General features: G+C 38.7%; 1 protein-coding gene across 1 annotated transcript in view; it reads right to left on the bottom strand.

Moving 5' to 3' along the window:
• The window catches only part of Myo10A (unconventional myosin 10A), a 96,354-nt gene that overhangs the window by 39,878 nt on the left and 44,043 nt on the right, over positions 1-12,433 (bottom strand). Inside the window, exons 10-22 of the mRNA XM_076117743.1 lie at positions 12,230-12,433; positions 11,813-11,954; positions 11,422-11,585; positions 11,248-11,338; positions 10,789-10,955; positions 9,955-10,145; positions 9,560-9,694; positions 9,046-9,215; positions 8,247-8,779; positions 5,919-8,146; positions 5,683-5,834; positions 5,241-5,484; positions 4,636-4,811 (exon numbers count right to left, since the gene is read on the bottom strand). Coding sequence (XP_075973858.1) covers positions 4,636-4,811; positions 5,241-5,484; positions 5,683-5,834; positions 5,919-8,146; positions 8,247-8,779; positions 9,046-9,215; positions 9,560-9,694; positions 9,955-10,145; positions 10,789-10,955; positions 11,248-11,338; positions 11,422-11,585; positions 11,813-11,954; positions 12,230-12,433 — 4,597 coding nt within the window. The remainder of the gene's footprint in view (positions 1-4,635; positions 4,812-5,240; positions 5,485-5,682; positions 5,835-5,918; positions 8,147-8,246; positions 8,780-9,045; positions 9,216-9,559; positions 9,695-9,954; positions 10,146-10,788; positions 10,956-11,247; positions 11,339-11,421; positions 11,586-11,812; positions 11,955-12,229) is intronic.

The following is a 12,433-nucleotide window of genomic DNA, read 5'->3' as shown; positions in this document are numbered from 1 at the left end:
ATACACATTTGGTTTTGTATAAAACTCATTTAATGGTGAATTAAAGAAGAATGAGGAATATAAATAGATAGAATTTGAACAATGTTGATTAGTCTCTCTTTATGTGACAAAACTGAAACAATGGAGGCATTCTTTTGAATATTTCACACCCGAAAATAGTTTGACATAAACATAATAGCATTATAATAATTCAAAATGGCGGATTTATACCTTAAATACCTTCGCAAGGTACTTGATGTATTATTGAATAAAATTAAATCATATAAATTGTTTTAATTATATTTTTATGTTTTCGTTAGTGCGTATTATGTTTAGTAGATACTAAATACATGTTGTTGATCATGCTAAGTAGCATAAGGATCAGTATAATAATATTTTCTTGGAAAATGCTTCTACATAAATTATCAAGTCACGATCTTACCAAGGACTTCTATTGCAAGTGATTTACGAAATATGCAAATATACCTATATTGTTACTTCAATATAAGTATTTACAATATCCGCTTAAGAAACTTTAACATTAAAATGTAGTTATTAAACTTCTTATAACCATAAACAAGGATCAAAGTGCAACCTTCTTCCTATCACATAATTTTCACTCAACATAGCTTCGCGGTAGTCTTACAAACTTCGTACTATAACGTAGTGAGTGTCCAGCCTTACATTCCATGAGGCTGCAGTGTAGGCGGTACATCCACCGTCATTTATCAAGACAGGCGTATGTAGCGGAACCTGCGGGCAACATCTACGCGGTCAGCGTAACGGACCCATTTAACGGGAGCCGGTGTTGCTTACTTGAACGCAAACACATACTACGGGGATACTAATTAGGCTGTATGGTTTCTTACCTTTGCCATTATATCTATATTTTTTTAAGAATGCATTTATTTTATTTTTATTTTTTTGTATTTCTATTTTTTTTTAATATATTTTAAAGGAATTAAATTTTAGTTACCAGTTGTAAAAAAAGTAAAGTAGAAATCATTTTGAATGCATTTGCACTAAAATATATACAATGTTAAACATGTTAATGTATTTTGGATTATTAAATAATACGGTAATATTTTACGAGTTTATTAAAATGCAGCTTTATAAAATTCATAACAGACTGCAATAAAATGATATAATTCAATTGATTATTTCAAATAATCAAAGGTATTGGATGTTAAATTAGAAATTATAGAAATCTGAATTATGAATAATAATAACGTGTTATGAATGAATTGAAGATTACAGTCAATGGGGAGCTCGCAAGTATTGAATATTAAGAACGTAAAGAAAACGGCTGCAATGATTATGGATGCACTCATAATCAGTTTACCAAGATTGAATAAGAGTTACGTATATCACTTACTTTGATATTACTCAATTAACCTATCATGCGTGAAAAATAATGAAATAAATATAAGAATTCACATAAATCTAGGTATTTAGGGTTAATTAAAAAACTATAAATCCTTTGCATGCATATAATTGCACGTTTAGAGTCTAAAAACGTTAATGTGCAATTTTAATGTAATTTAACAGTAAAATAATTACGTGTGTGGAAGAAAAACTGCTAATATTATTTTTATTAACGGTAATTATTAGTAACTTATTAAGAAAGCTCATTGAATTGCTAATGTATGCCATAATATTAGGGCTATCTACATAACTTTAGATTAAGGTTGAGGTTAATGTGGGAAAAGTTATGATTTTCAAGATAAGTCATCAAGATAGTTAAAAGCGTATTTATTTGAATAATAAAAGTCGTTTACACGCACTATTTACCAACAGTTAAGCAGTTGGAGAATATAATGCACATAAAACACATTGAAGAATAATAAAAAACCGGTATGTTTTGAAATGCTGGCTGAATGCAAATTAAAAGTTTTTTTTTATCTCTATTTTTTTTTGGCGCCAAGATAAAAAAAAAATGTCCGTCAGATTAGATTTCTTAATTGTTTTAATTTTGATATTTTCTAAACGTAGAAACTCGTACTAACCATCAAAGTTATTTGTTTATTGTGATGTTTTATATTTCTGCAACCGGAGATAGTAAAGTAAAGAAAATAAAATTTACAGATGTTGTTTCCAGCAGCAAGTTACTTTACAGCAGGTTCCATTAAGTTGCGTAAGTACAAATAATATTTAGTCGTTAATTTTATGTTGTTGTTTCCATTTTATCACCAGATATTAATGATATGTTTGTATAAGTTATGTGATGTTACGAGATATGAACACGAGTGCAGTTCTCAATTCATATTAATTTTGGTCGTGAATTCGTGGTTATTGCTTTATTGCAAGTTTTGTTTGCGTTTGGTCAGCAGATTCCATTTTACGTGTTGAAATTTAATTCTTTGAAATATAATGTAGGTATTGTTTGTTGCAAACTTGTTTATTTAGGTAATTTACATACATACATAAATATATTACGCCTTAAATTGTTGTGCTTAGTTGTATTTTTTTAAATAAGTAATTAGATTGTTTAACGTGTATGTGTTTTTAATTTTAACATTTTATTACTAACGAAACGTGTTTGTCTATTTCAAGAACGGCCGACAATACAAATAGTATCGTACACTTATCGATAATTAACTTCTATTTTTCATTAATTAATTTCCGTGCTTCGGAGAGAACGCAGAACCGTCGGTCCTGCGCCTGACCTCTCACTGGTCGTGTCGATTTAGCCGTTCCACCGGGCTACGAGAATAAGGGAATAGAAACCTGTGTATTGCGTACACACTTGGACACACTAAACAAAGTCCAGCACAGTTGGTCTGGTTTCTATAAAACTGGCTGCCGTAGCCGAATATCGGCCATGAATTATTAACTATTTTTCTTTCTGAATATTTTTTTATCAATATAAATATACAAGTAATAAAATCTTTCCTATTCTAAAGAGATATCCATCTGAATATTTTATCTATGAGTAGCATGATCTTTACCGTTAGAACACTTGCGAATGCGGTATATGTCATCAGGAAATTCCTACCGGTTGCAGTCTCCTCGCATATTTCAATTATGCAACATCGACGTTGAGCAATTCGGAAGTGATCGCCTTGTATTACTATATAAGATTGTTATAATATACTAGCTGACCCGCGCAACGTTGCTTGGTCACATATTGACACTTATGATAGTCGTTACAATTACTGAATCTACCACTAGCTCGGAAAGGGGGTAGAGGTAGTAGGTACTTAGGTAGAGAAACTCACGGCCACTCTTTTCAATCGACAAAAGATTTGCAATGTGGTTGATACAATAATTGATCATGCGAGGAGTTCCCAACAATCAGCGATATACGACTAGACCAACTTGCGTCACATAAGAGAATGGGTCATAATTTTCTCCCTTTTTGTAACATTTTTTCTGGTACCCTGCTCCTTTTGGTCGTGGCGTGATGTTATATAGCCTATATATAGCCTTCCTCGATAACTAGGCTATCCAACACTAAAATAATTTTACAATTCGCACCAGCAGTTCCTGAGATTAGCGCGTTCAACCAAACAAACAAACTCTACGATTTTATAATATTAGTATGGAAGTATAAATTATGTATAGTCATGTTATAAAATATTATATAACAGCTTTACTTTACTGTTTCATTATTTACATATTGTTGATTACAAACATATTTTATTTAACTTAAATAATTATATGCACGATGCAAGTCATTACGAGCTATTTAAATACTAATGTAATTTAAATGGTAATACTCTAAATGCATATAAAGATTTAAATAAAACCTGTTTTATTAAATAAGCGATACATATTGTATTTTTATTTGGTATTATCTATTGTGAATTGGAATTTTCAATTAATATTAAAGTTTATTGACACCAGAACTAATAGTAAAACTAACGTCTGCTATTGGTAATAAATATTTATTTTTAAAACGATGATTAATTGATGAAAGTCGTGTTAATTTACGAAAACTCATAAATAATTTTACGACTAGAGTTAGTTTTCGGTGGTTTATTACGTCATGTCTGGTATTTTTGCATGTATTAGTGATGAGGTCATCAAGTTGACTGTTAAAATCGATCATTGATGCGTCGAAATGTCAATTTATAATGTAGTTTAGTTCCGCTTATATGTTTTACTATTCTACCACTTAAAGAAGAAATCATACCGTACTATTTTGAGACTTAAAACGTACAAATATCCTAAACTAGCTGACCCGCGCAACTTCGCTTGCGTCACATAAGAGAATCATAATTTTCCCCGTTTTTGTAACATTTTTCACTGTTACTCTGCTCATATTGGTAGTAGCTTGATGATATATAGCCTATAGCGATAAATGGGCTATCTAACACTGAAATAATTTTTCAAATCGGACCAGTAGTTACCGAGATTAGCGCGTTCAAACAAACAAACAAACAAACAATCAAACAAACAAACTCTTCAGCTTTATAATATTAGTATAGATAAACATCCCATTTTTAACTTATAAAAAAAAACTAATAATGGTTTTTGGTATCACCTAGAAAAATCGAGTATAAATTTACTGCACCGTAGCGGGAAATTGTACTACGCGAGCAACAGTTCACAGCCTAATGAAGTCTTTAACACCATAGTCTATACCTATAGTATACTCTTTTCTCTCATAGGTTTATTTCTGCATTATTATCATGTCTATGTCTATCAACATACCTGTGAATACTGTAGCGCGTATTCGGCAATGAGCGAGTGCGCATGATGAGCGAGCGGGACATGCAACGTGACCGGAGGATCACGGGCGCTTGACAGCTGCAGTGAGTGAGGAGCTGATGATGAAGCCCGGAGACCACTGAGGGATAGAGTCCGACGGATTGTCAGGCCTGCTGGACCTGGGCAATAGAACAATAGTTAGTAAGACGCTTTTCGACAGCAAAATCAAAGGTACCGTAGACACAAAAAGGTTTACAGTCTATGTTTTACGATAGTTTAAAATTGTTTAGATTTTTTTATAAAATTTTATAAAAATGAAAAGTTTTATAGCTTAAAGGCGGTGCATTATTCAAATATAAAAATGTCATATTACAATTACGTCATATTTAACAGGGAAAATACGACTTGTACGGTAAAGACATTGCTATCAATAAACTGCATTTCTCTTGAAGATGATCTTTATGTGATTGTATAACATTTACAAAAATACTAGATATAAAACTCCTTGACCTAGTTGATCTGCTATCGACAAGTTTTATGCAACTTACTATGAAAACCAGAACATATTATCATTGCTACATAACACAATGTTCTCACAAAACGTTTACCTTTAACTCCTATAGTAACAGCATTATGTGAAACAGCAAGTATAGCATTTTCTCCCGGCGGGACTCGTGCTGCGAATAATCTAGCGAAGTAGAAGGGCCATGATCGTGCCATTTCGACGGCTTGACGTTTGGTGTGAGCTCGTGGTGGAGTGTTGCCTTGTGAACGAAGCCAGGCCTGGCCGGCGCGACGCTCACTCGTACTGATGCGAAGGGACGGAGTTGAGGAGTTTATGTCGTGGACGATCTACGAAGGAAAATAAGGTTAGTTAATGTTCAAACGTATTTATAATGTAAAGTGTGTTAAGTTTACAGTACTTTGCGATGTTAGTTCCATCTTGTACAGGATAAATTATCTACCGCGTATTGCTTATGTGTGATTGTTAATAGTCTCCGGGTTACCATAGATAATAAAAAAAAATATGTAATAAAAATGTTAACTTACTTGAGCATAAAGCAGGTCTAATATGGCTGGATCGTTGTAAGTTTCTAAAGGTGTGAACACTTCCTTGCGTACGCGTAGTTTCCATGGAACTCTGCTGTATGTGAGGAATGAACGGTCTGATGGTAGCAACGCTGCCGGTGCTGGCACATCGCCTGTAAATAAAATCATGAATTTAATAATTATACTGCACATAAAAAAAATGTCCTACATAACGGAAGATTTGTATGCCTACTTACGTTCTATATGTTCTGTCCTGTCTGTAACGTGAGTTGAAACAGAGTGACGTCTCTCCGCCTCCTTCTGTCTATCCTTCTCTTTCTGCATCATATGAGTTTTGAATGTTGCTCTCTCAGTCGTTCTTTTCCCCGCGTCGTTAGGCTCTTGCGGGAACAAGATATTGTCTGATCGCGGACTGTCTCTCGCTCGGCCAACTAACATATCCCGCGAGTTCTTTCTACCGTCAAATCTTTCGAAATCGTCATAGAAAGGTGAACGTTTGCGTTCGAACGTGTCCTCGATCCCATTCTCCTCCTTTCTACGCTCGGTTCTTGTCGTGTGAACTTCGTAAATTTCCGACGCCTCACGTCCCGAGTAGTTGTCTCTATCGCGGCGGCCGGTGGTGTCGTGTCCTGATTCCGAATCCCATTCATCCCGTCCTTGCTGCATTCGGTCTTCGCTGTATGTTCGGTCGTGAATTTCGGATTCATCGCCCCACTCATTTACGGCACGTCGTTCGCGACGGTCGGATGTGAGGAAGCGAGTTGCAAGGTCATCACGTGGAGGTTCCGAGTCTTCTCTACGTCTTGAGTTCCAGTTAGCTAAGAAAGCGTGACGATCGTCTGCTTCTCTGTTTTGGTGAACGCCGAAAGTGTCTCTATCACGGCGTAACTGAGCAAAAGTGGATGATTGGTCATGATGATTGGAGATCGGAGCGGGTGGAGGTGGCGCTGGACCATCGGGTGGAGTTGGCGGTGACTTTGGTGGTGGAGGCGCAGGTCCTGGTGGTGCAGGAGGCAGTGGCGGCGGCGGAGCGTCCCACCTAGTACCACCTCCTCCTCCTAACTGACGCTCCAACATTAGCTTCCTGGTATCCTCTAACTTGTTTATGGTTCGTGGTGTTTCTGCTGCAGACGATGAGCTGCGCACTGAATGATTAGCAGTCACTCTCTCTAATCTCTGTCTCATCTCAGAACTTAGTTTCAACTTTCCAACACTACCGGGTGACGGACGTTGAGCCCCGATTTCAAAGCTTCGTCTCGCTGTACGCTGGTTTGGCGGTTCCCTGCTCGGTGATACTACAGGACCGTCAACTTCGAATTCTTCCCATTCAATTCCGGGTGATGTTTCTGATTTCGATCGTCCACGTGGTGGTTCATGTTCGAGGCCATTCGATTGAGCCTGCGGTGTGTGTCTTCTTTGGATTTGTCGTAACTTAAATTTGGTAAAGTCCTGAGTAGGGTCGGCGCCTACAGCATCTTTTGGCGGGGGCCATCTCCACTTGCCAATACGTACTGTTTTAGCACGGCCATAAGGGTCAATGAACCCTGTTATTACTGAAGGGTCAGTGGAGTGTAGTGGCGGAGGCATGGGTGGAGGGGGCGGTGGGGGAGCTCCCGCTGACATACTTTCGTTAGACTCACGCCTCATTTTAACAGAACTCCTCGGTGGCGAGTGAACTTGAGCGTGGACTTGAGCATGAACTACTGACGAAGAACGTACTGGTGATGTCGGCTCCGATTCTGACGGTTCAACGACCTGACCAGCTAACAATGTTTGCAAAGCCTGATTTTGAGCTAGCAGTTGCTGCTGAATTTGAAGATTCTGTGCCATAGCACTCTGTAAGAATGCTCGTTGTAAATTCTGGTGATACGCGTTTATATCAACTGTACCCGGTGGAGGTAGATGTAGTCCTAATGCCGCTGCCAAAGCTTCTGGCGTTGCAGGCATTGTTGGCGGTAACGGCAAAGCACCAAAACTCAAAGATGTATTAGCCGAAGCAGCCCTAGGCGTCGCGCCACCGCCTTTTATGGCACCGGACAGCCCTTCCCCATCAGTCAGACGCTTTAAACTGTCATTCATGAAAATTGGGTCAAATAGATTCGTTATGTAATCATCGACAGAGTCCACACTGGACTCCTTGCGACTCGTTCTTCCCTTTTCTTTGTCCTCTTTCCCCCCGCCTTTGATAAGACTTGCCATCTCATTTACATTGTTTAGTACGTCAATTTGTTCGTTGTATTCGCAGTTGAGGACGCTGTCAATGAAATCGCTGTAGCCCTTGCCTCCCTTGATGCTGGCGGCTAAAGAACGGGCATCAGACAGTTCGTCTATGTTAGGGTCTAGTACGGGAGAGAATAGATCGTCTAAGAACTGGTCGACGTCGGAAGCCTGGCTCGGAACGCGGACTCGACGCACGTGCGACGCGAGACTTGGAGCTTCAGATGTGTCTGACATTGCTGATGACCTATGGCAAAGAGAGAACATTTATTTATATATAAATCAAGTTTAAAAGCAATTATGGTAAGACTAAAAATTTAGGTAGACTGAAGCTTTTTTGTTCTTACCTGACACCTCCAAACTCCGAGCTCTTCTCGATGTAAGCGCGACTAGACTGCGAACCCGCAGGCGCGCGTTTACCAGCATACTGTGACTTTATGTACCTGGAAGGCAGCACTCGAGATCCAGTACCATACTCCATCTCCATAGCTCCCTTACTACTCGCCACACTAGGCGCCCCATGTAATCTCTCCACGGAATGATAACGGTCGTTCAACCGGGATTGTGACAGGCCTAAGTCAGCTAACTTATTCGGTTGTGGTACAGGATTGTCACCTAACAAATTATCCAAAGATCTGCTTCGGACTTTATCAGAAGTTTGTTCAAAGTATCTCTCGTTAAGTGCTGATTCTCTAGACAGGACATCGTGGGAAGTCTTTCTAGAATATTCGTTGGTGTGTTTCGTTGTGTGCATTTCTTCACGTTGCTCCATTCTGGAGCTGCTCCAGTTGTACTCTGAACCGTCTTCGTCGATGATTGAGTCTTGCAGCATTCGAGGAATGCTTGGTGAACGAGATTTTGGTGGTTCCGGAGGTGGAATCTGAAACAAATATGAATAAGTTAGTATTGAGAACGATCTCTCTCAATGGCCGCCTAAGAATGAACTCGCGGTGTAACTAAGGCTATAGAAACATCAAGACGTATTGATGTTTTTCTAATAAACTACCCATTTCTGCTTGCAATTCTTTAAATATGTTTTACTTACACCTGAGTCTTTATTTTTATGTATGACATTATTCGTATCAAGGTATACCTACATTGTTATGATGCCATTTATAGCTATAAAAATGTTTTAATGTTTGTTACCTGTGGTCTAGAAGACTTGTCAGTATCAACAGAGGAAGCACGTGGCGGCGGTGCGGGCGGCGTGTGCCGGGCGGCCGCGGCTCTCAGTGGCTCGGCGCGGGACGATGGCAGCGCTGCCCACGTCTCGATCTCGCCCACCGCGTCCAGCACGTACTCGCAACCCGCCCATTCTGTACCACACGAAGATTAGATTATGATTAGACAACATTATAGTAGGTTTAAATTTCCAAAACTATCTGGGGTCGTAAATTACTGAAGTGATTATATTATTCATTGGCAATTTACTAATACATTTACAGATATAAAATACAGCATAATAATATGATAAAATTACAGCAAATTTGTGAAAATGAAAATAGCCAGGCCAAGTTAAATGATCCTTAATACTTAGAGATCATGAAACGATTTATTATTTTATGTTGTGATAGGCAAAGGCAAATATCACCAAGTTTGTTGAGACCATCTTATTTTGTTTTTATAAAGTTTAAAAAGTCATTATAGGTAGGTGTGTTACCAGTAAGTTGTCCATTATGTTCCATGGTGAGAGACCAGCCGCTAGCGTTATGTGCTACACCGGCGGCCGCCAGTGCTGCGGACGCGGCCCGCTCGCAAGACGTCCACGAGTCTACGCTAACGTGCTGCACCGAATCTAAGGAAGGAAGCAAAAGTGAATAACAAACTGATTATAATTTGAGTATGTTATCTATTTTTTTTACTTCTTTTTACAATTTGTTATTATAGTCAATTTTAAAAGGTGTTAAATATATGATATAGTGTAATTTTAAAACAAAATTAGTTACAAGAAAGAATACCGCAACAAGCAGGTAAATAATTTAATTTTGCCTCCACGACTTTTCGAAACACAAAAGAACATTGATTAAATGTCATGAATGAAATCAATAGTCTTACCATCGTACAAGCGTAGTGGTAGTGCAGGTTTGGAGTCAGTCCTAGCAGCTCTCCATTCCAACAGCGTGGGCGGGGTCCTCCGCGCCACGCCGGCGGTACGCGCCGCACCCGCACCGCTCTCGCACAGCAGCCGCAGCAACACCGCACGCCACGTGGCTGGAGCTCTCTCCGATACGAAGCGCACAAGGTACCTAAAAGAAAACAACAAAATTATAATTACCTACTTTTAGTTACCTACGTCAGTACTACCATCTTCCAAAGTTTACGAAAACAGCCTGATAGGCTTAAGCAACAGTTTATTTACCTTCTCTTTCTTTAGTTATCTTTTTTGTATTTTGAAACGTGTATTAAACGTAATTATCCTTCATATACATAAAAAATAGCTACACGTCTTTCAAAACACTAAACCTTATTCAGTATTCGTTAAATGGATTATCAGAGTATTTACAGACAGGTTCCTCTACACTTACTAGCGAAGACCTACATTTTAAGTAATTGTACAAACTAATTTTAGCATATTTATAGGCAAACGCGCCACTAATTTAATAATTAACGTTAGTAGCAACAATGAGATTGCTAATGTTGAAATGTAATTAATTAGTCCTACTAATATTATAAATGCGAACATTTGTGAGTATGTATGGATGTTTGTTACTCTTTCACGCATATGCTACTGAATCGATTACGATGAAATTTGGTATGTAGGAAGCTGAAGACTCAGAACACATAGGCTAATTCTTTTTATCCCAGAGTTCCCGAGGGATCGGGATTTACACGGGAAGGGTTTCCAGGCGGACGGAGTCGCGGGTGGCCTCTAGTATTATCTAAACTTACTTGTGTAGAGGTGGTCCAGGTTGGAAGGCAGCGAGACAATGCGCCATTAGCTGCCATACGCGATCAGCAGAGTTGTCCCCACTGGCTTGGTTACACACTTGTACCAGTACTTCGTCGCGAAGACCTCGAGAGGATAAGCCACGGGAAGCTATGTAGTCGGCCAGGACCTGAAGACAAGACAAGTTCACATTTTAAAATGAACATTTTACACGTTGATACTTTACCGCCAATATATAGAGCGTGGAAAATATGAGCATTTAGCAATAATAATCTTTTAATGTAACCTGCCAATTATTTTATAAATACCTACATGTTTTCTATTAGTGAATTCCACTCTGTTTATTATTCATTCAAGAAGACTTCAATCGCAAATTGTAATTATTTTTGAATATGTACGTCGCTTTTCTTTATATTTTTATGATCATCTCTTTTATTTATTCGTAAGTGAATAATACATACCTTTTGCCGAGCCTCGTTTCCAGCTGCGGTTTCATCGCACCATCTCAATATCAATTTGAAAGTCGCTACAGCGTCGTTGAAATCTTGATCTCTGTAAACAAACATTATTTAAGACTACAGTTTCTTTATAAGCCTTAGTATTATTTATCTATGGGTTATACTTTCACTACGTACCTAACGGCAGCTTTAGCTAAGAACGGTCTAGTGATGGGATGTTTCTTAGGGCTAAGATGTCCTCCGTCCGCGAAGTACACAGAGCTGAACTTGGAGAATGCAAACTGATGCAGATCACGAGGTAATTGCACGCGCTCTTCTTCTGCGTATACGTCACCTGACACCTGTAACGCAAATGTAAAGTGAGTTAGACACAATTTTTTGAAAAATTTTGTGTTTGTTAGGTTATCTTTTAAAAAAAGGTACCTAGGTCAGATCTAGGGGACTCATCGGTTAAACCATTTAAAAAAACAAACCGACTGTTGCATCTATAATTTTTCACCAAACCAAATGGTACCTTTTTTTCGATAATAACTTCATTTACTGTTTTTAGTTGCATAAAAAGTATTACCTTAGCCAAATTCCTCTCAGTGTGTGGTGGTTGCCATTCATCAAGTTTAGACAGTATGAAAGCGAGTTCAGCGGGAACTTCCAGTACTTGTAAACTCTCTGCCTTCGCCTTCTGTGCTGCTTTCTGTTCAGCAGCGCGACGTCTATAAACAAAAGCAAATTATTGTGAGTATCTATCGAGTTTTGACTTTCGCATTCTTGTACACCGCACATTTAAAGCATCACGCTATAACGTAGATTTTTTATCTCATAACCTTTTATACTGGCTGTATTTATAAAGCATTTTAGTTTTGAGTTTCGAAGTATTACAGGGTGATAAACCAGGCAAATGTTACGAATTTTCAGGTAAAGAAAGTCGCCGACGCTACAAATTTGATACCTCCATGAAAAATTATCACAAAATACAAGCAGTACATACTTAGCAGCGGCTTGCTGTGCTTCAGCGCGCCTACGATGTTGCTCCTTCAGCGCAGCGAGCCTCTTCCTAGCTCTCCGGCCGCGCACCAGCGCCTGTGCCCGCACCACGCCGCGCCGAGCTGTGACGAAGCGTCGCCGAGCTCGCACGCCGCGCCACCATGACTGGACTTTGACTGTCGAATGACGAAGCTGACCGTAGCGCTTC

The sequence above is a fragment of the Anticarsia gemmatalis genome, chromosome 8 (assembly GCF_050436995.1).
Source record: "Anticarsia gemmatalis isolate Benzon Research Colony breed Stoneville strain chromosome 8, ilAntGemm2 primary, whole genome shotgun sequence".
Lineage (NCBI taxonomy): Eukaryota > Metazoa > Arthropoda > Insecta > Lepidoptera > Erebidae > Anticarsia > Anticarsia gemmatalis.
Note: the sequence above shows the minus strand (reverse complement) of the source record. Positions and strands in the feature narration are given on the sequence as shown.